The 23,114-nt window shown below is 50.3% G+C and overlaps 1 protein-coding gene across 2 annotated transcripts in view; it reads right to left on the minus strand.

The window, feature by feature from the left end:
- Nucleotides 1-6: 6 nt before the first annotated feature.
- The window catches only part of LOC144942310 (MOB kinase activator 2-like), a 28,846-nt gene continuing 5,738 nt past the window's right edge, over nucleotides 7-23,114 (minus strand). The window contains exons 1-5 of one of the 2 annotated variants that reach the window (XM_078869092.1): nucleotides 10,193-10,806; nucleotides 3,925-4,097; nucleotides 3,490-3,583; nucleotides 2,019-2,146; nucleotides 7-1,006 (exon numbers count right to left, since the gene is read on the minus strand). In XM_078869092.1, coding sequence (XP_078725218.1) covers nucleotides 531-1,006; nucleotides 2,019-2,146; nucleotides 3,490-3,583; nucleotides 3,925-4,097; nucleotides 10,193-10,266 — 945 coding nt within the window. In that variant the 5' untranslated portion in view covers nucleotides 10,267-10,806 and the 3' untranslated portion in view covers nucleotides 7-530. Of the gene's footprint in view, nucleotides 1,007-2,018; nucleotides 2,147-3,489; nucleotides 3,584-3,924; nucleotides 4,098-10,192; nucleotides 10,807-23,114 lie in introns of those variants that run through there. The other variant, XM_078869094.1, reaches the window with a different exon arrangement.

Below are 23,114 nucleotides of genomic sequence, written 5' to 3' on the forward strand. Positions count from 1 at the left end.
AACTTGAACAAATAAAATAATAAGAGCGCCGACAACGGTGGCGATGCCGCAAATGAAAGGACAGTTATTTATAACGTTCATATAAATAACAGAAATAATGAATAATAAAAAAACTATTCACGAAAATAATATCGAGAAATGTATTGACTACTATAACAGCAGGAATACAAATATTACGAATGACAATAATATAGTGATATTGTAATAATAGTTAATAATAATGGTGGTGATAAAAGTCTGGTGGCTGCCACTAACCATCCTACCTACTCCTGACCATAACTGGAACCCTAACCCTGCCCTAACACTAATCGACACCTTCGCCCTCAATTAATCTACCCCTTAATAATCTACACTAAATTGTGTTCCTATCCATGGTCTGAATTGTCCCTGTGTTGACCCTAACACAGACCCCGGACTCCAGCCATAACAGGCCTTCACCTGACCATGAATTCTGACCTTTCAACCAACTCAAGTTTGCTAAAGCATGACCTTTCACCTGAACCCTGACCTTTCGCCGGAACTCCGACCTTTCACCTCTCGCTCACATGATTCTGCTGCGTCGACGGCGGGACAAGGGGCGACGACGTCACCGCGGCCGCCCCCACGGCACCGGCGCTCGCTCCGTCCTCCCCTCTCCTCTCCCCCCCCCTACTCCGCCATCTCCTCTCTCCACCGCCACCTTCACCGGCGCCGCCATCGCCGTCATCGTCGTCGTCCTCATCGTCCGTCGTAGAGAGGGGGCCGGAGCCGAGCAGCGGTGGGTGGGAGGGGGGCGACGCGAGGGCGTCCAATAGGTCGCCCACGGGCGCCATCTCGTCGAGGGGGGGCAGCAGCGTGAACGCGCGCGCAAACGCCAGGAAGTGGCACGCGAGCGTGTTGAGGTGCGCATGCGTGTCCATCTGCACGGCGTGCCGGAAGTGGCCGCAGTACAGGTGCGCCAGCACGTGGAACAGCAGGCGGAACACGCGCCGCACCAGCGCCTCGAACAACGGGGGGAAGTCGCGGCCTGCAGAGTGGGGGGGGGGGGGGTGGAAGGGGGGGGGGTGAGCGGAATGAGAAAAGGAGGGAACGATTCAGAATTCATACTCTTAGTTCTTTCGGTAAAGTCACGTAGGTAAAAAATGAAATAAAAATTAATAAAAATTAATAAAAAATAAAACGTTTCGGAGGCAACACAAGCTTCCGTCTTCAGGTGAAGACGGAAGCTTGTGTTGCTTGTGTTGCCTCCGAAACGTCGTGATTTTTATTGTTTTATTTTTATTAATTTTAATTTCATTTTTTACCTACGTCACTTTACCGAAAGAACTAAGAGTATGAATCCTTGCAGTCACGAAAGCTTCAAATCTAGAACGATTCAGAATCTTTTATTTAGACTGGAGAAATTTGACGAGGCATGAAAGCTCTTTTTCACAGATGTCCAGTAAGATTCAGTAAAAGGGGAGTGGGAGAATTATTCTTATTATTCTTATTCGGGGAGTGGGGAATGGAATGGACTGCGTGGGATTGTGTCAAATGAGCGAGCGAGTGTGTGCGTGTGGAATGTCGATTCTGTGTAACTTCATTTGCAGTTGCGTTTGACACTTTCACGAGCACCTGGGACAGGCAGTTACACAAGGCATTTGTCTCATCGGCCCATCCGTCTGCACCACGGGAGTTCATGTTCGGTGGGTCGTGTGTGTGTGTGTGTGTGATCAGCACAAGCACACACTTGGGAAGGATTGAATTGTATTCGACACAAATCTGAGTCCGTTTACACACTCGCGCATTGCGACTCTTAAAATAGAGGGTTTTTTTTTTTTTTACCGAATTCGCAAAACAAGGGGCTCTTCTTGTTATTTGGGTTGCGGGACCCTGCACTCGTGCAATCATCACCGTAAATCCGTGTGGACGTTTCTTTAACTGAATTTTACTATGAACGGTTTTCAAATTGTATTAGTCCGAGCCAATACAACATTGGCTAGGTGGTGGTGGGGGGGCGAGGTGTGGTGGGGGGGGGGGGTGCAGAGCTGCGTCGTTACCGTATTTCGTGGGGAAGGTGTTCTCGTCCGTCACTTGCTTCTGCACGTACGACATGACGCAGTCGATGTACTGGGGAGCCGTGCACTTTGTCTTCTTTCCCCGGTCGCTGTCCTGCCACAGCACGGGCCTGCACACACCAACACCGCACGCACACACACGGGCGTTACACACACACACACACGGGCGTTACACACACACAGACGGGAATCATGCACGCGCACACAAGCGTCACGCACACACAAGCATCGCACACATGGACGTTACACGAACACACACACACACACATACGGGCGTTACACGCACACACACGGGCGTCGCACACAAGGGAGTTAAACGTGGATGCCACACACGCAGGCCTCACGCGCAGACCTCACACGCAGACATCACGCGCAGGCCTCACCCGCAGGCATCACGCTCAGACATCACGCGCAGGCTTCACGCGCAGACATCACGCGCAGACATCACACGCAGACATCACACCGAGACATCACACACCGGACGCTACGAGCAAAGAGGTGGGCCAAGTTCACGGAGCAGAGGGAGCGACCGCTACGTGGGGGTGGAGGAAGTTACAGGGGTAGTGAGCAGAAGGGGTGAGGGGGGCAAGGCTGTGGGTGGATTTGACCACGAGGACAAGCATCTGGCAGTGGCAACGCTCGTCGATGGGAAACGAGTGAAGTGAGGCCAGCACTGGGGAGATGGCAGAGCGAGATTAGCGCGGTCGGCCACGTGCTGTGCAAAAGAAGTTCAACATACATAACAAGGACTTAGGCTGCAGCATTTTGGACCGGCTGTAGATCCGATTTGGGCGACAGGGTGACGCAGCGCTAACTCTGGTGGCTAACAGCAAGACAAGGCCTGGGGTGAGATGTATTATTATCTGGCGCCTTTCTGCGTGGATTTAGAAATGTCCTCCCCGGTTCTGCACGGAATTTCTCCAGGTCCTATCGTCTCATCTCATAGCCAAACTAATAAAAAAAACGTACGAAACTGATTTTGGCCGAACATCCCAATGCCTAAAGAAATATACAGTAAAACCTTGGATTGCGAGTAACTTGGTCTGCGAGTGTTTTGCAAGACGAGCAATTTTTTAAAACAAATATTAATTTGATAAACGAACGAGGTCTTGCAATACGAGTAGTACGTACAGTATACGCTTTGTCTGCCAAGCCTCACGTAATCGCAACTGATAATCGAGTGCTTTGATATACGAGTGCTTTGGATTACAAACACGTTTCCGGAACGAATTATGCTCGCAATCTGTACCTGCAAATAACTAAATTGGGATTATAAACGAGCAACGGCAACATAGCGCGCCCCCGACTGCGAAAACTTGGCAGGAACATCCTGAAAATAATCTTGAAACTCTGCGAGGCTTTCTTGGGTCAACAAAGCGCAATAAAAAATTATATTAAATGGGGCACCTTTATCTGAGTGTGTGTATTGTGAGATGTTGATGGTGCTACTCACATGCTCCCTATGCACATGGTGGAGCAGGAATCAGGGGTACAGAACTCAGAAATGGTGCTGTATTGCAGGTTGATGTAGTTGAAAAATGTTGTTGCTGCGGAAAGAATGACAAACAACGAGAGTAAAAAAAAAGACAAAGATCCCCCGTATAGCCTCAACAGGCTTTTGTGGCGAATGCTGTTAGTGAACACCTATGAAGGCCGGTACGGCACACCAAAGGGTGGGTTGGCCAGCACCACACCCGGCCACGCTTATCCCCCGAGTGGAGAAGTTTACACACCGCACCGGGGCACTCATCTTGAGGACGTGTAAACTTAGGGGAGTGCCCACAACCGGTTCAGATAATCTACACCGGTGTTGGCCGCGAGCCGGGAAATCGAGCTCGGCTCGCCGGGTTAGTGCCGCGTGCGCGCGGACGTGCGTGCGCGTCCGTACTGTGCGTCGCGAGCCACTCGTTGCGGTCGATCTCCGGCGGGAGCGCGGTGAGCAGGATGAAGTCGGTGTCGGTGATGCGGGCTCGCGCCAGCTCCCCCTCCAGGTAGGCGCGGTGCTCCTCGGGACAGCTCCGCCGCTCCTTCTCCTTGTCCTTGTCCGGCCGAGTTTTCTTTCTGCGGTGGGCGACAGCGGGAATTCGCGGCGCCACTGTTAGGAGAGGCGCGTGGCAGAGGTCGCAAACGGGTTTTGATTCCTTACCCGTACCCGGCCGCACCAGGGTCGCAAATGGGTACCCGTACCCGTACCCGACCGGGTACGGGTAGCTGTTCCCTACCCGTACCCGTACCCTACCCGAAATGAGTGACAAACGGCTATTCACCAGTGACTCACGGCCTACCCGTACCCGTACCCGGCCGCACCACGGTCGCAAACGGGTACCCGTACCCGGCTGGGTACGGGTAGCCGGGTATCGGGTAGGGTATGGGTATCGGGTACCCGGTTGCGACCTCTGGCGTGTGGGACCGACCGTCGACGGAGAGCGAACGCATCGAATCGTCGGTGTGGGAATCGGCGGTTTGTAAGTCGCGCGAGTTGGAGGGGGTGGGGGGGGGGTGGCGACGTGTGGACGGGCGGCGGTGCGTTTGCCGCTTGTTGCAAACGTTCGCCGTTCGCTCCTCGTGGCGCGAAAACAAAAACAAAATTGTCCACAGCTGTCATCAGTGGCGTTGCCGAGCCCAACGGACAGTCTCATGACGACCGGTCTCTCGCTCGGGGTTTTGCAGTCGCCGCGAAAACAGGCGGGAAAGTTCTCGAACAGACGGAATATTTCCCGGGAAGAGTAACGAGTAGGCAATCGGCTTCCTTAGAAGCAACTTAATATACGAATACCAGCGGCGTGGTGGCGTGTGTCGCATGGACCCTCATGTAAGGAATGAGTCGGGGGGGGGGGGGGTCCCGAGTGGGTCCCCCCTACTATTAAATTAGTGAGGCTAACACCACGCCCAGCCACCTTTGTTTCCCGAGCGGCGATATCCATACTCACCAGGTACTCATTTGAGGCTGAGTTGACATACACACAGACCCACACACACACCACCGCCGCTTCCCCTTCAACAAGGTAGAGAATAATACGAGCTGAACAGTTTCGAGACCAAGAATCTTGGATGCTGCTAACGGAACTCGACATCGGTCCCAACTCCCCGAGCCTCCGTAAAAGTAAGAAAAAAGCAATTACGCATAGCGGTGAGCATCGTAAATAGCTTGATAATGACACGGAGAGGGGCTGTGGACCCCGTTATGCAACGCGCTGCCTGCACTTTTCCCACCACCACATCCTTCGAACCGCCTGGCCCCGCTTCGCTTCAGAGACAAAGACACATTTCAGATCTCTGTGTGCACCGCAGTCTTGGTACATTAAGCAAAATAATAAGAAAGGTTCTAAATAGGTGCTCGCACTTGTGTGTTCGTCGGGAGCGGTGGTGCAGCGGTTAGCGAGCTGCGCGACGAACCCGGCGTCCCGAGTTCGATTCCCGCTCACGACGAATAACGGTTGCAAATATCTGAACCGGTACTCTCCTAGGTCGACTTCGACTTATATGGCTAGTCTACTGCGGTGTGTAAACTTCAGCCCTGGGGAGCCAAAGGCAACAGGATGTGGTTTTGGCTACACACTTGCTCTTGTGTTGTACGAGACTTTGAAGGTGCTTGCCAAATTCTACATGGGGGATTAGTCATTATTCGTATGTCTGAGCGTGCGAGTGTGTATGGCGTTGGAGGCCAAAGGCCAAAAAAGTGCACCTAGCCTGGCACAAGCGCCGTGGTGACGTCACCGGCTCTTAGTGGCGAATGTAGGCCTTTGTTGTTGTTGTGTATGGATGCTGGTTAAACCAGTCTGCAGGAAAAGTGGCATTGTGGAGCTGACTAAAGGCAGTTTCCACATGGTTGGTGGCCCTGAACTCACCGATTCTGTTTTATATAAAAACACACCGACCATAATCATCATCTCTCGCACTCACTCACTTAGAAACAACGTTAGAAAAGATTAGCATTCCCCGTGTCACCTACACAGGCGGCTGGGGCGAGAGGCACCCGTGAAAACCATCATGGCGCACGAACGGAGCGATGTGACCTGCCCCATGCACGGCCGCCTTTGTCTCCCCAGTGCCGCTGTTGGACGCATCCGCCTTAACCCGCCCGTTTAAAAGCCGAGGCGACCTTAGAGGAGGCCCATGAGCGGTTGGGATATTCGCCACTGGTGTTGGCCGCAAGCGGGAATCAAAACCGAGGCCGCCCGGGTTCGAAGCACGGCGCGCGCCAGTCACTCTCCTCCGCTGCTTCCCACACACGCACACACTCGTCCGTCTCATCAAACGCACACACACACACGCACACACAGACTCGTCTGTCTCATCACACGCACGCACGTGCGCACGCACAGACATCGAGTCAGATATTGAGTCACACAAACGCTCCGCGCGCGACTCACGGTGATGCAAGTTTAACAGCTTGCACGTGCGGTCACGCACAAGGAAGCAAGCGAGCGGCACGAAGTACACCAAGCTATCATCGGTCGCAGGCCCAATCCGACACGTTCGCCAAGACGCTGACGGCGACCTTCACCGACGCGCCGACAGCGAATACGCGACATCAATCGCGTTCGTGCAAATAAATAACAATTCGGCCGGGACGAGCGAACTCTGCGATAGCTAAAAGGCGGAAACGGGCACCCTTGCGCAAACATGCGCACGCACGTGCAAGTTCAACGTGCAAAATCTAGCGGTGCGCCCGAGGCAAGTCGACCCGCCGGCCAAACTCCACCTCTCTCGGTTTCGTCAAACACCTGCCGATCGCTTCACGGCAGGCAGAGGGGCTGCAGCTTTTTGTCGCCCCCCGTTTTTTGCACGGCGCACGGAATGGGGGGGGGGCCGGGGGGGAGCCGTCGAGCCACAACCGCGCGCAAGACAAAAGCCGGAACGGGTTTCTCTCGGTTTACTTGACAAACAACAAAAAAGTTAAAACCGAGCAAAACAAACACACAAAGTCAAGTCAAAGTTGAACGTCTTGCTCAAATCGAGCGTCACGGGCGCTGTTGCTCACCTTTCCATTGTTTACAGCACTTGAGCCAGCGGCTGGAAATATCTCTGCCCTGCATCTACGGCGGGCGGGCCAGTCCTACCTTGGCAGAGATAAGGGTGTTGCATTTCTCACGTGCCTTCTTCGCGTGTTTATCCGGCCAGACGGGCTCATAGGGTAGAGCGCGGAGGGAGGTGGTGGGGGGGGGAAAGAGCTCGCGATCCGAAAGTTGCGAGTTCAAATTCTGGTTGCAAGGCGGCGGTCGGTGAAATGAGTGTCACTCTGTGGGGAAGTCAACCTCGGTTAACCCATGGAGAGACTCGCCCCCGCCATAGGAATGTGTAATATCAATGTCTCTTTCACGACAATGTCAATAATGGCCGAATCGGCGCCGCTGAGATTGCCGGATCCATGGTTTGTCCATTTGTATTGATTCGTCACCAAGGTAGTCTCTCTTGAGAGATGCAATGCATCCCATCGGGCCGTCGCGGGGTTAAATAAAGGATGGCGGGTCGCTCACAACGATTTCGTTTGTGTGCAGAAGTGACACGCACGAGGTGAGTTTGTTCTGTAAAGGGAAGCGCTAAATTTGACTGTGCCCTTGACGCATTCACGGTGACCTCTCTCATTCAACAGCCAGAGGGCACAAGACATTGCAACCACACACACACATAATATGTAACAACGTTGTCAGTCAGTTTGACATGTAGGCTTTCACGACCAATATTAATCACGAGAGGTTTTTGGTATAGGTCGCGTTAAACCCGCCACCACCAATTTGTGAATTGTAAATGTTGGGGGTTTATACTCTCCAACACACCGGTGTGCTGTACTAGTAACGAATTGGCACGTCGTGTTTACGTGACAAACCCCTTACTAATTGGCTGTGTCGGGTGGTGGCGGGTTTCACGACGTATTTATATATTTACGTGATCCAACCCAAAAAACCTCTATTGTGGATGACATTGCCAGTGTTGAAATGATTAATCAGTTAAATCTGCATTCTCAATCCGTGGGTCGCGCCCTTCCCGGCCTCTCCCAGGGAGGGGGGGGTGCAGCTTGTGGCACGGATACTGTGCAGGAGAAATGACAAAATATCGCACCTCCCATTATCACGGTTGGCTGAGTATGGTGCTAAAGAAGTTCAACATACAAAGGGCTCAGTAGCCTCACGTAGGCGAACAGTGCATCGCTACACGTCATCCTACACGGCCCACACGCGGAGTTTATCACAGGGTTGTTGAATGTGTGTGTGCAGCCAATGCCACTATTGTGTGCGATTTAATTCCTACACTTTCCAATGACGCCCACCAACAGCTCCCGTCGTTTTAAGTTGTAACCCATGATGGTTTCTGCGTCTTGGCAAAACTGTCTCCATGCCATAATCGGCAAACATTTAAAAAGTGAAGTGCGCAGGGCAAAGCAGACCTAGACACAGCACAGGCCAGTTCCCAAGGAATGTAATAGTTCGTGAACCACTGTACCACCACACCCCAAACATACAAACAAAGACCACCCCATATAGTCTTGACAGAATGTCGGGACAATTGTTATTAAGCGAGCACCTATTAAAGCCGGCACGGCCAGCATCGCCCCTTTTGCTTCCCCAGTGCCGATATGTACACACCGCATCTGGCACTCATTTAAGGCTGAGTCCGCATAGGGGAGGCCCAGGACCGGCGCAGAAGTTCGTCACGGACGTTGGCCACGAGCGGGAAATTAAACTCGTGCTGCTGGTTTGGTGTAGCGCAGTGCGGTGGTGCTGCTCTAACCACCACACCAACACCCACGCACGTAAATACCTTGACGCGCACACGAGCAGACACGTGGCAATTGCGTGTCCAAAAACAGCCGCACAAATACGCACGCAAATTACGAGTACATGCCGAAACGCACTCACGATATACAAATGCACGCGCCAAAAAGTATACAAACACAGGTGCACTCAGGCACTAGCGCAGGAATACACAAATTAAAACTCTCGACAGCCAAATCACCCAGACTGCACTCCATCTCAGAAACTAAGCAAGGCTGATCCTGGATAGATTACGAGACCATGTGGTGGGCATTGCAGAAAAATACATCGTTTTCTTGGTTATTTCAGTAAAGTCACGTAGAATGGAAATAATAAAATAATAAAACATAATTCAATAATTATCACGACGTTTCGGCCACAACGCAAGCAGCCGTCCTCAGGTGAAGAACAGGTCTGTCGAGAAGACTTTCAGACTTCCTGTTCTTCACCTGAGGACGGCTGCTTGCGTTGTGGCCGAAACGTTGTGAGAATTATTTGATTATGCTTTATTATTTTATTATTTCCATTCTACGTGACTTTACCGAAAGAACCAAGAAGATGAATCCCTGCAGTCACGAAAGATTTAAATCGAAAAATACATAGTTGTGCGGTACTTATACGCTCCCTGCCCTTCACCAAACTAAACGACGATCGGCGTGGAGAAGTATGGTCAAACAAACGCCACACACAACCCACACGAGGCCCTCATCCAGCAGCGGACTGACACAGGGGCTGTAATCGCACGATGTAAACGCAGAGACACACGCGCAGCAAAGATTCCCCGATTGTAGCCACGACACGCTGCGTTGGCAAGAGCTGCCAGCGACGCGCATATTGAGGGACGGGACACGCTCAGGCACAGCAACCCACTCGAACGAATGCAAGTGAACGCAAATCGGTTTGCAGAGATGACACAAAGCCGTCTCCAGTTTCCTCCAAGTAGCCCTCACCCCCCCAAGCCACATTCCTTCAAAAGTTGTGCACAATCATTATTCGCCACTGTGACGGGGCAGCTTGAACAGGCCGCATGTCCGACTCGTCACGTTACAAAGCAAGCGGTGGCATCATCACAGGAGAAGAATATACGAGTGTCAGGGCCCCCTGCCTCCTATAAACATCTGGCATTTAACCAGTATTGGTCCAAGTAAGCGGTTTAATTCACGCGTTATTCAGAGCGTAGACCGATGTTCAAACGTTTGTTCACGTGATGCCATCGCGCGTTTTCCATGCACATGGCAACCCGCCACCTGGGGCGAACGCGAAAAAAGGAGGAGAGGGTGCATTCCATCTCGAGGGATTTATCCGGATTAAATGTGTTTATAGTTAGGGTGTCGACGGGGGAACGCAGGCAAGGAAAAAAAATATTTTTAGAAAGATGACACGGAGTGCGCCTCTTCTCACCTTAGCGCGCGCGTGACCGACTGGAAGACCATGTTGATGCCGAAAGAGCGGAGAGGAAGCTTGGGTTTTATCATCGTTGGCGCCCGGGCGCACGAGCCATGCCTCCAGTCCCCACTTCTGACGACAGCCGGTGGGGGCGGGCGCAATGAAATTGTCCGCGTGTTTAAAGAGAACACGTTTTGCGTGCAAACAAATTCGCGTACGAGTAACGCCTTGGTAAGAAAACACTCCCCCCCTGTTCTCCGTTGACACGTGGCACAGACGTACGGTCAATTTATTTATTCTTAGAGCACTGTCAAAAGTTCAAATTAATGACCAACCTTTTCCTTTTTTCTCTTTCGACTCTGCTAAATGCCGATGTTTAAATATCGACGTTTAGGCAGAATTGACTGACCGACCGACTACTTGAGAAAAGTGGATACCCAATAGTCAGAAGAACTTTTAGAAATAGATCTTAAGCACGGTCAATGCTGCTGCTGTTGCTGCTGCTGCTGCAGCCAATGAGCGTGGAAAGTTGCCTAAAAAGGATTTAATCCACCACGCCTTCACTCACGCACGCTCAGTAAGAATCTGCTGCTGCTGCCCGTAAATAAGCAAGCTACTCACTCACACGCGGTTTCCTGAAACCTGCCAGGTTTTATAGGCAAGAGCACGCCCTGGGCACAGACCGCCCTTGTCTAGTGAGAGCGGGAGAGAGGGCGGGAACGAGGGAGGGAGCTGAAGTTACAGAGGCTGGGGAGGAGGGGAGGAGGGGAGGAGGTTTGAAAGTGGTGTCATAATGAAGCCACAAACAACCGCAGTTAAATTTCGATTTAAAGCTTTCGTGACTGCAGGGATTCATCTTCTTGGTTCTTTCGGTAAAGTCACGTAGAAGGGAAGTAATACAATAATAAAAATAAAACATAATAAAATGAAATAATTTCATTTTATTATGTTTTATTATGTTTTATTTTTATTATTTTATTACTTCCCTTCTACGTGACTTTACCGAAAGAACCAAGAAGATGAACCGCAGTTCACTCAGATAAGCAAACAATTGGCCTCTTCCCACGTGGGTATCTCCATGGATGCATACGAAGACAGTTTTTGTACACGTCCCACCAGTCACAAGGCCTTTTCGGAGTGCATTATTTCGGCGTCGATGGATCAGCACAATCAAAACTCTAGACCACTCTTGACAACCAGTGTCTCATCAGCAGTCAGGCTTTCTTGTAACAATGCCAGTGAACTGGCTGATGTTTATCAACATGCACCCTTCTCTGCTTGACATGGAAGTTCACCGGTCAGTCTTGTCCGATCAGAATTCACTCCTCCCTGCCTTTTCACAGACTGCTGGGACAAGTGTTGTTAGCGAGCACCTATTAAGGCCAACACTACACCACACAGCACACCTAGAGCAACGTGCTCGCACGAACACGTGAAACATATCCACACTCACTCAAGAATACAAGCACAAAAGGACACACGAAACAAACATCACCTGTGTAACCTTAGAGACTGATGGGTAAAGTGCAGTATTTTGGTTTACACACATGTATACCAGAATACATAGATCCCCTGTATAGCCTTTGTGCTGTTAGCGAGTGCCGATAAAGGGCATTATACGGCACACGAGGGGGCAGGTGGACAAAACCCCGCCCGGCCGCCTTTGTTTCCCCAGTGCTGATGTTTACACACCGCACCAGGTACTCCTTTAAGGCTGAGTCGACAGAGGGGAGGCTCAGAACGAGTTAAGATATTCATCACAGCTGTGGGTCGTCAGCGGGAATCAAAGACGGGTCAATGGGTTTGCAGCGCAGCGCGCTAACCACTGCACATACACACACTCTTATGTACACATGCCCTAATAAACACTTACATACACGCACATATGCCCACAGATATGCAGACACATGCACAGTCACATCCTCTCTCTCTCACGCATGCATACATACACACACACACGCAGACTCTCTTAAACACACTCGCACGCACTCGCTCCCACAATTTCTGAAATCACAGGAAGCTCCTGAGACTCGATGTGCTTGGTCAATGGGGTTAGCAGGACCCGTGTCTAACCCCGCCTCAATTTGCACACAACAATAGCCGCTATTCGCCACTAGGTGCTGATGATGTCACCACAGAGCTTGTCATCACAGAGCTTGTCCCCAGGTTAGGTACACTTTGAGGTCACGTGAAGCGTGGCAGGAAGTCCAGAGACACGGGGCCAGGTGTTATGGGGTTGACCGAGATGACAAGACCGATACATTCACAGTCACATCCACAAAACAACGGACACGCACAATAACAGACGACTGGTGAAAGTATTGTTAGCGAGCACCCACGGAGGCCGGCACGGCACACGAGGGGGTGGTGGTGTGGAGAGCAACAGCGCGCGGTCACCTTCGCCTCCTCAGTGCTGATGTTTACACGTCGCTCCATGTGCTCATTTAAGGCTGAGCCGACATAGGGGAGGACCAGCACCGGTTCAGATACCTGTCACCGATGTTGACCGTTGAGCAAGGAATTGAACTCGGGGTCACGGGGTTCAAAGCGCAGTGTGAAACCGTCGACGGCACCGCCCGCTACGCAGGACACACAAACACCAACTTCCTGCACCGCCACTTCCTTACAAAGCAGTTTCACTTCCCACCACTGAGAACAGCAACCCCGCCCCCCCCCACCATCGTTTCATCACCGATCCATCACCGCTTGCTGTCTGTGGTCAAATAAATAAGCACACAGTACGCTTGCTTTCCATTTATGTCCCTTCCCATCAGCCACATTGCCTTCTGGAAGTAATTTTTTTTCAGCAGCTTCGGTCTAACACAAGCAAAACCCTGGACCGGTTTTGGCATTCGAGGGTCTCATCAGCAGTCAGGCTTGCTTAAAGCAAAACTGGTGAACTGCCGGATTGTTATAGGCAAGGGCACGCTCTGTTAGACACTGGTCATAGTTTTACACAAAAAACGTAACACAAACACATTCAATAATAATTAGTGCTGTGCTATGAATTTGGCGACCTGGGTTCGATGCCCGGCCACGGCTAACATCGGTAGCAAGGGGACGTTGGAAATGGTCTTGGGGGCCCTCCCTCCATCAAACCCGCACTGACCGGCATGGTGAAGTACGGTCAAACAACCTCACGTGACTGACACAGCGTGGGGTTGAGGCCATTCTCCAGCAGCGGATTGACAAAAGCCTGCAAGTAATCAATTTTGAACGTTATGTTGACGGTAAATGACTCAAACATGGCTCCTTTTAAGGAGAGTTCTGCATGGGGATGTTTGGCCAATATGTATTTTTGAAACGAGTGTTTATCGCGTGGCAGGAAATGGGAGTGCTCGGAGGGAGAAACCTCATCAAGCGTGCAAGCGGGAGGACACTCTCAATGATTAGCGAAGAGACAATCGCTTTCCTGTGCACTGCAGTGAAATACATTTTCCAGAATTGGCAATATGTGCTGGTTTTTATTAACCACCTGCTAGTTTTATTGCACCTGCTGTACCGTATTTCTGTGACAATAAAAATGAGGATAGAGTATAAAAGATTGACGCGTGTGTAATGTGCACGGCTTTCTGGTGTGCCATGATCTAAAATCCAGTCCAAGGTTGACTCGGACCATCATAATCATCACCACGCTCACCAGCATCATAACTATCATCACTACGATCATCATCATCACCATCATCATTATCATCACCACCATCAATCCTCATCATTACAAACATTTGTAGGTCTGAATTCAGAAAGGAAATGCTAGACTATGTTTGGGTGTGTGTATGTGGCAGTGTGTGCGAGTGTGTAATGTGTCTGCAAGTGTGTCTATGAGACAAAGGGTGGCCAGGCATGGTACTGGCCACCGACCCCCTCGTGTGCCGTGCCAGCCTTCATAGGTGTTCCCTAACATCACTTGCCCCAAAAGTCGGTTAAGGCTAGACGGGGAATCTTCGTCGTTGTGTATAGGTCCTTGAAAGATCCGGACACAGTCCCATCAGTGAGCTCCTCCGGCAACCGAGGCTGTTTTGGCTAGGTCGTGAGCCGCATGCCCAGCCACCCCACGCCCAAGCAGCTTCTGTTTGGCCGGAAAGAGGGGGGGCTACACAGGCGTGGCAAGGGCTGGAGAGGAGATGGACTGATGTGGTAGGGGAGGATGTGGGGCTGAGTGGACTTGCCGATGACTGCTTCCAGTGGTGTTAAAATCAGCCCTCTGTAGAGGAGGCTCGTGAAGGACGTTGCTGAGCAGTTGGAGGCAGTCGCCCTCCAACAACAACGGAGGGAAGGGGAGCGTCATTCACAACAACGAGTGGAGGAGCGGGCAGACAAAACGCAAGCTGGAAGTGGGGAACACAGGTGGCGTATCTGCCAGTCATCTCAGTCGGTCAACCCACGGCACCTGGGTCTGTCCCGTGACCTCCTGCCAGTGAGCATACCAACCACACTAGACGAGGCCTCAACGTGCACCTAGCCTGGCACAAGCGCCGCGGTTACGTCACCACCATTTTGCGGTAAACCTCAGCAGTTGTTGTTCTAGCGTACGTGCCAACGAGCGAGTGTGTGTCTATGCCGGTGAGTGTGCGCGTGTATGTGCATCGTATATACGTGCTGCGTGCGTGAGCGGTGACATTTGAGAGCTGACGCCTGCAACTCTGACCCCACCCCGGGCCATGCCACCACCTCCACAAGCTTCGCATCACACACACACAAGGCCAGCTCTGTGCAAGGGGAGGAGGAGGAGGCTCAAAGCCCAGCCTTGTGTGCAGAGCCACACCCCAGCAGTGAGCCCACACTGCATCCAGTACGTACACACAAACACGAATGTAAAAAAAGATGCCCCATATAGCATTTAACACTGCTGGGGCAAGTGCTATTATCGAGCGCCTATGAAAGCCAGCACAACACCACACAAGGGGGGGCATGACCACAGCCAGCTACCAGTTTAAGGCTGAGTCGACCTGGGGGAGGTAAACGATCTGCTGAGATCATATACCACTTGCAGCTGGGTGTGCACCATGGCTGGGAATTAAACACGGTTTCGTTGTGCGGCACCATAAACACACAGTCAGAATCCTCTCTCTCCGGAATTAATTTTTAAATCTTGATTACAAAACAAGCAAAGCTAAATTCACGCGTAAAAAAATCCTCAAAACACAACCACACAGGTGTTTGCTCATCGGAGATTCAACACAAGATAGGCGGCATTTCATCTAAAGGGCACAGTGCTCAGCCAAATGGTTATTGACAACAACTGTGACAACAGCGATAATCCTACGGATAAGCGGCGGGTTATTTTCCAGCTCAAAAGAAATATATTGGCAGTATTAAGATGCTAAAAAAACAAGACTTTACCCTTTGTGGCAAAAAATACAGGTGTTAAGATATGAAAACACCAAATAGACACCTTTTACAATACATCAAGTCTGCATTAACCAGACATGCTTGTGGTAAAACGTGCAAACAAATTTGATTCGATAAAAAAATCATTTGTCCTTGAAACGTATTGGCACACACCTAAGACAATTTCTTATATGACTTTGTCTCACCAGTGCTAAACCAAAGGCCGCGAAAAATTTGAAAACCACAAGGACAATGCAAACACGAAAGCGTGAGAACGTGGAAGTTCACCGCAGGTTCAGGCCCACTAACATTTGAGCAGGGAGACTTTTTTTTCGGGCGAGTGCCTTGTGCCAAGGCAATAGCTGAGATAGGCAGCAGAGGTCGCAAACGGGTTTTGTTTCCTTACCCGTACCCGGCTGCACCAGGGTCGCAAACGGGTACCCGTACCCTACCCGGCCGGGTACGGGTAGCCGGGCATCGGGTAGGGTACGGGTATCGGGTCCCCGATTGCGACCTCTGATATGCAGGCCTTTTGTAAAAAAAACAAATTGCTCAATGGGAGGTCACTCCTTCTCCTCTAATGCGCCCTCCTCCTCCATCTGGAATTCCACCCCTCCAACTCAAGGTCAAGTTGTCATCGTGGCCAAAGCCGTTGATGCCGCAGCTCAGAGGTCGCAAACGGGTTTTGATTCCTTACCCGTACCGTACCCGGCCGCACCAGGGTCGCAAACGGGTACCCGTACCCGGCCGAAACCCGTACCCTACCCGTACCCGGCCGGGTACGGGTAGGGTACGGGTATCGGGTACCTGATTGCAACCTCTGGGATGAAGCCATGTTGCAGGCGCGGGTGGGTTGATTCTAGGAACTTGAATTGTGAGAAGAGACAAGACGTTGGGAAATGAGTGACAAACAGTTACTCACCAGTGACTCACGGTCTACCCGTACTCGTACCCGGCCGCACCAGGGTCGCAAACGGGTACCCGTACCCTTTTGCGCCCTCCTCCTCCATCTGGAATTCCACCCCTCCAACTCAAGCTCAAGTTGTCATCGTGGCCAAAGCCGTTGATGCCACAGCTGTTGCACAGTATTATTAATTGTTGTTATCACCACGGTGGTTATTCAGGAGTGCCAACTCTGTTACAGGAGGGTCCCTGCCACGTGTTTGCATCAGGGGGTGGCGATGCAGCGGTGTGTAATTCCAATTGAGTAAATACGCAGGTAATTTTTTTGCCAAGTAAAACTTGGACCATGACGCCAGGCACACAATGGCCTACTCATTTCAAATGGCGTCAAGGGGACTTTTGACGTCCACTGTGAGGAAGACGGTGTAGAGGATATCATGGTTAACACATCCGCAGAAATGACCAGGGTGGCCCTCCAAATTTAAATCGCAAATGTCAACAACGAAGCATCACGCAAACTCCGGCCATCCTGGAAGCAGCGGATTTTGGCTAGTCATCGAACAAAGATGGCCTTACCACAGAGCGCGCTTCTGCGGCTGTCTGGAAAGCTCTTCCTTCCGATATTAGGAAGTCACTGGGAGCTATGCCTTTTTAACTCTAGATTGAAAAGTATTTCTTTAGAACTAATTATTGCGTTTAGTTTGTTATCCTTCGATTAACACGTTTGGATATGTGCGGTGCGAAAGAAGTTCAACGTGCATACGTACAACAAGTGACGGAGGTGCTGCTGCTGGGCCACATCATGCAGCAGTCTACTCCATCCTTGTGACCTCTGGTCTAACACCTCTCACCTCCACGCGTCTCCCACATCTGCACTGTGCGTCTTGACAGGCACTCGCATTCAGTCCACGCTGGAGTGTGCCGTAGCGACAGACGCTACCAGTCCTGTCCGCACCGCTCCCCACCCCGACCTCCCAAACGTCAATTCACCAAACGCACGTGATGGCCAGCGTGGTAAAGTATGGTCAAACTACTGACAGTGGGGGGAGCATGAGGAGGCCTTCATCCAGCAGTGGATGCATAGGCGGAAGCTGTAAAAGTGACACGATTTCCAACAGACGCGTAAGCGCATGAATTAAGAGCCAATTGAACTACGTCTTACGCGCCCGCTCAAGTGCGAGCGGTACAGTGTGCCAGACTGCGTGTGCGTAAAGTGTGTGTCAGACTGTGAGAATGCGAGTCAGAGACAGACACAGTGGGATAAGTGGGGAGAGGTGGAGTGAGTGGGGAGAGGTGGAGAGAGAGGGGGACATGACGTCGCTAGAGGCTGAACTATAAAGTCGGGCGGTGTTGAAAATAGCCTGCACTCACTCCCTGCTCCCTACTGCAAGCACTGGCACGGAGTGGGACGGCTAATTTTAGAATATCCATGTACTGCGTGTAGTGGTGTGCGTTGCACATCATATGGGGAGCGTTAGTGTAGCGGTTAGTGCGGCGCGCTGACAAACCCGGCCACCCAAGTTTGATTACCGTTCACGATCAACAACAAGCAATAGAGTAACTAAAGCGGTCGTGGGCCTCACTTGGGTCAACTCAGCCTCAGATTAATAAATGGTGCGATGTTGAAACCATCGCCACTTGGGAGACAAAGGCGGGCGTGGTGCTGGCCGCCCATATACCGTGCCAGGCTTTATTGGTGCTCGCTAACAGCACTTGCCTCGAAAATCTGCTAAGGCCATCCGGGGAATCTTTGTCTTATCTTTGTTTGGACATCATATATATTACGTGTGTGGATATGTGCGTATGCACGTGTAAATTGTATTCTCTACACGTACACAAACGGCTCTTTTTCTAAATCCACTGCTGGATGAGAGCCATCGTGCCAGCAATGGGCGGGTTGATAAACATACTTCACCATTCCAGATGTGAAGCTTTCGTGACTGCAAGGATTCATACTCTGAGGTTTTTTCGGTAAAGTCACGTAGGTCAAAATAAATAATAAAAATAAAGAATAATGAAAAGAATAATAATAGAAATAATAGTAGCCTATTATTATTTATATTATTATTTATTTTTTTATTAAAAAAGCAATAATTATTTACCAATTATTTATTTATTATTATTCATTTTTTCCTACGTGACTTTACTGAAAAAAACCTAAGAGTATACTTCACCATGCCGGCCGGGGCGGATTGGTGAAGGTGGGGAGCATAGCCGTTGGAAATAAAGAACAGTACAACAATAGATTTTGCTGCACTGCCCTCTGCTGATGACATCAGTTTTGTGCGTGGTGATTGCCCATCCGAGTGCTATCCAGGCCCAACCCTGTTTTAGCCTCCGGGATCTAAAGAGACTGGGCGCATTCCAGATGCTGTGGTCAGATGCTGTGGTCACATGCGCCAAGGTTATTCGCATCGAATTATATTTCCAGAAATAAAACGCCCAATTGGTTTCAAGACTCTTGGGTCCAGCAGAGTCCTGCTGCAATAGTGATGTTTGGCCAATTCTAATCACAGAGTGCCTTTTTGCTTTGCACGGAGCGAAACCAATGTATCCAGAGAATTACCCACCACACACACAACAACCGCTATTCGCCACCAAGCCGCATTGACGTCACCTCGACGCTTGTGCCAGGCTATGTGCACGTTTAGGCCACGTGAAGTGTCGAACGCCCGCACACACACACGGGGGGGAAGAGCACACAAGGTCCGCACAGATGGGTTCACAAACCAACTTGCTGCACTGACATCTCCTTACAACTCGCGGCGCATTCAGTTTTTGAACGTTCACAAATCTCTGCCGTCCCAGAGCATCACAGGGGTACTCAGCAGAGGTGTGGACTCGAGTCATGTGACTTGGACTCGAGTCAGACTCGAGTCATGAATTTGATGACTTGCGACTCGACTTGGACTTGCATAACAATGACTTTGTCCCACCTATGAGATGTGGACTCGAGTCATGTGACTTGGACTCGAGTCAGACTCGAGTCATGAATTTGATGACTTGCGACTCGACTTGGACTTGCATAACAATGACTTTGTCCCACCTATGAGATGTGGACTCGAGTCATGTGACTTGGACTCGAGTCAGACTCGAGTCATGAATTTGATGACTTGCGACTCGACTTGGACTTGCATAACAATGACTTTGTCCCACCTATGAGATGTGGACTCGAGTCATGTGACTTGGACTCGAGTCAGACTCGAGTCATGAATTTGATGACTTGCGACTCGACTTGGACTTGCATAACAATGACTTTGTCCCACCTCTGGTACTCAGCACCTGGCCTGCAAACGGGGGATTGGTCTGTGAGTAGGGGGCGATGACTACTGATGTGTAGTCCCTATTGAATACTTGGAAGTTACATTTTTCAAACGTAGCAAAATGTGGACCGTGACCCCAGCCACACGGTGGCCTACTCATTTCGAATAACGTCACGGGTATCTTTCACGTCTACTGTGAGTGAAGCAACTGGCTGTGGTTTTCACACCTGATGATGATTGCTTGTGTTGCAATCGAAACGTCGTGAGAATTTTATTGTTTTATATTTTTTATTCTTTTATTGTTTCCCTTCTACGTGACTTTACCGAAAGAACCAAGAATATGAGTATTTAGCAGCTAATACACCCGCAGAGTATTAAACCAGGGCTGCCTGTCGGATTCGAACCACGAACATTTGCATGACAGCGGCAAACGCGCTACCACTACAAACACAAATGGGTCCTGTTCAGTGCAGTACAGCAATAATATAGTTTGTTTACACTGTATTGTATTTATCGCCTACACGCCCATGTTCGGGGTGTTTAATGATCTAGGACTTAAGGATCTGAATCTTTCTAGATTTGAAGCTTTCGTGACCGCAAGGATTCATACTCTTTGGTTTTTTCGATAAAGTCACGTAGGTAAAAAATGTAATATTCACCGCATTGATTTTGCTGTGGCGTGTTCCACCTGAAGACGGAGGCTTGTGTTGCTTCCGAAACGTCGTGATTTAATAGAGTTGTTTTCATTTATTTTATTTGATCTGAATCTTGCCTGAATCACGTTCTTCGTTTCTAAAAATAGATGCACGTGGCCTTTGAAGCAGCAGGAGAATAACAATAATAATAATACAGGTTCTTCCAGGGTTGACAACCTTGAACCAAGGTTAACCTCAACAGGTTGCAAGGTGTTTCTGGTTAAAGCCATCACCAGCCCTGATCAATCCACAACTGGCTTCCTTTGAAATGCTGGTCTGGAATCGCCTGAACCAATCATCATCATCATTCCTCCACGGTCAATACAATAAGTACTACACGAATGAGATTAAGTGTCACATCTGCAATACAATAATCATAATAAATAATGCCACTTATTGACTTTATTTACCCACTAGAGCCTCACTGATTCTCCAACGTTATTCTTCAGGAGGGTACTGCTGCTGCATGGGCTGCTTGGCCAATTTCCCTTATTGAATATTTGGCTTCGTGCGGGAGGAACACAATATTCCTGGAGAAACCACGCGACATGCAAATAGGAGGTATCGCTTACAGCTCCACGCAAGGCTGTACTGTCATCTCCTGGCCACCAGGCAAAGCAGTAACGAGGTTTGATCCTCATGTCGGCTTTCGCGACCAATATTATTGTCTACGTGACAAACATTACTGACCGGCTGCGTCGGGTGGTGGCGGGTTTAACGACACATTCATATTAAGGCGATCTAACCCGACAAAAACCCCTATTATGGAGGTTTAATCCTACTAAGCTGCCGCGTTGCAACGATATTGGGTTCATCCGCAGTGGTTTGTTCATGTGGAATGGTGGAGCGAGGATTTCCAGGTAGGGAGCAACCCCTCCAGCAATGAAAAATTATAGAAGAGTTGTTAGTAAGTAAAGACTAGTCCCTTGCTTTTTATTCGACGCGTGTGCGGCGATGGCGCAGACATCGATCGAGGGTCGAATTCGAACCGCGTTGTGTGATCGGCATCGCGCTCGCTGAAGGTGAATGAATGCCTTCAGGGAAGTCGTGAACTGGAAACGCAACTGCGCACAATTCTGTGAGTCACTTATAACTGCTTTGCCATTACGTATTGTCAAATCGCAGCCTTTTCGATTCGCTAATCGCATTGTTTCGAATTGCGATTTCGATTTGAAATCGATTAATCGTTCAGCCCGACTCCACACTCCTTCAGGGTCGGCTCCGCCTACTGTCCATAGGGCCTACGACTCAGGTAGCCCCGCCCACTAGTCAGGTAGCCCCGCCCACTAGTCGGGTAGCCCCGCCCACTAGTCAGGTAGCCCCGCCCACTAGTCGGATAGCCCCCGCCCACTAGTCAGGTAGCCCCCGCCCACTAGTCAGATAGCCCCGCCCACTAGCCAGGTAGTCCCGCCTACTAGTCAGATAACCCCGCCCACTCGTCAGATAACCCCGCCCACTGCTCAGCGAGCCCCTGCCTACTACTCAGGTAGCCCCGCCCACTACTTACTAAGCCCCGCCCATTCCTCAGTGTGCCCCCCCCCTCATTGAGCCCCGCCCGTCGCTCACGGAGCCCCGCCCATTACATAGGTAGCTCCACCCACTACTCCGGTAGCCCCGCCCATTACCTGGGTAGCACCGCCCACTAAGTAGCAAACCTCAATCATCTTCCCATTTCATGAGTCAAGCTTGCGGACAGAATATTTTAAACTGGAGACAAAATACTGATTTTCACAAGTGCCTTGCGGAGGGGAGGGGGGGAGGTCATGAGTACATACTTTCTAGAACTACTGTGACTGCCCTGATTTCTACATTTTGGTAGAAAGCGGTAGTGTTTACGACGGTGTGACCCGGCACACACGCTTGTTTGCCAAGCAGTTTATAGAGGTGGTCGCACCGCCTATAAACATGGACAGGCTTTTAACGCAGAGACGTAATGGCAGCAAAGTGGCATTGAGGCACCAGGAGGCACTTAAGCAGGACATTCAGCTGTGCGGCGACGCAGACGTTGGTAACTGGGCCGAGACAATAAACTCGCTACACTTAAAAAAAACCTGCCATTAATCAAGGGCTGCTGAACGCTGGATTCAAATCGAGAATCTCAGCGGTGCCGGCTCAGTGAGCTGACCTCCCGAGCCACCCGGACATCTCTTATTGATGACCTCATTTTCACATTATAGTTCCAAAGAAGGTCATTAGCAAGGTTTAAAATAAACGTGCAATAGAGGCGTGGAGAGAGATGCATGCTTGGAAATACGACGAGAGACATCAAGAGGAAGGCATGGATTAGAGGCCATACGCAGGATAAAGGATTCAAAAACTGTTAAGGCAGGACACGTCACAGCATGTAGAAATGATGGCCGATCGCCTACATCGTGACGGAGTATCAGCCGAGGAATGGAAAGCAGATGAGAGGCAGTGCCGGATTAAGCTAGTTCGGGGCCTGTAGCATATGTTATAAAGGGGCCCTAAATTAAAAAAACATACAAATATTGAAACACAATTTAGTTTACTTGCATAGTAAATTAATTGTATTTTTTTATTTGCTATACAACCAGATAATACGACAAATTGCTAAACTTAAACACCCAGTCGTTCATAAAAGTTAAAGGCGGTATAGTACTATAGTAATAGAGCAAGCGCAGAATCATTGAACCGGAATATATATCTTGAAAGCATTTAGCGCGGGGCCCTTGAAAGTGCGGGGTCCGTAGCATATGCTACTTTTGCTACGAGAACAATCCGGCA

Source organism: Lampetra fluviatilis, chromosome 27 (genome assembly GCF_964198595.1).
Source record: "Lampetra fluviatilis chromosome 27, kcLamFluv1.1, whole genome shotgun sequence".
Taxonomy (NCBI): Eukaryota; Metazoa; Chordata; class Hyperoartia; order Petromyzontiformes; family Petromyzontidae; genus Lampetra; species Lampetra fluviatilis.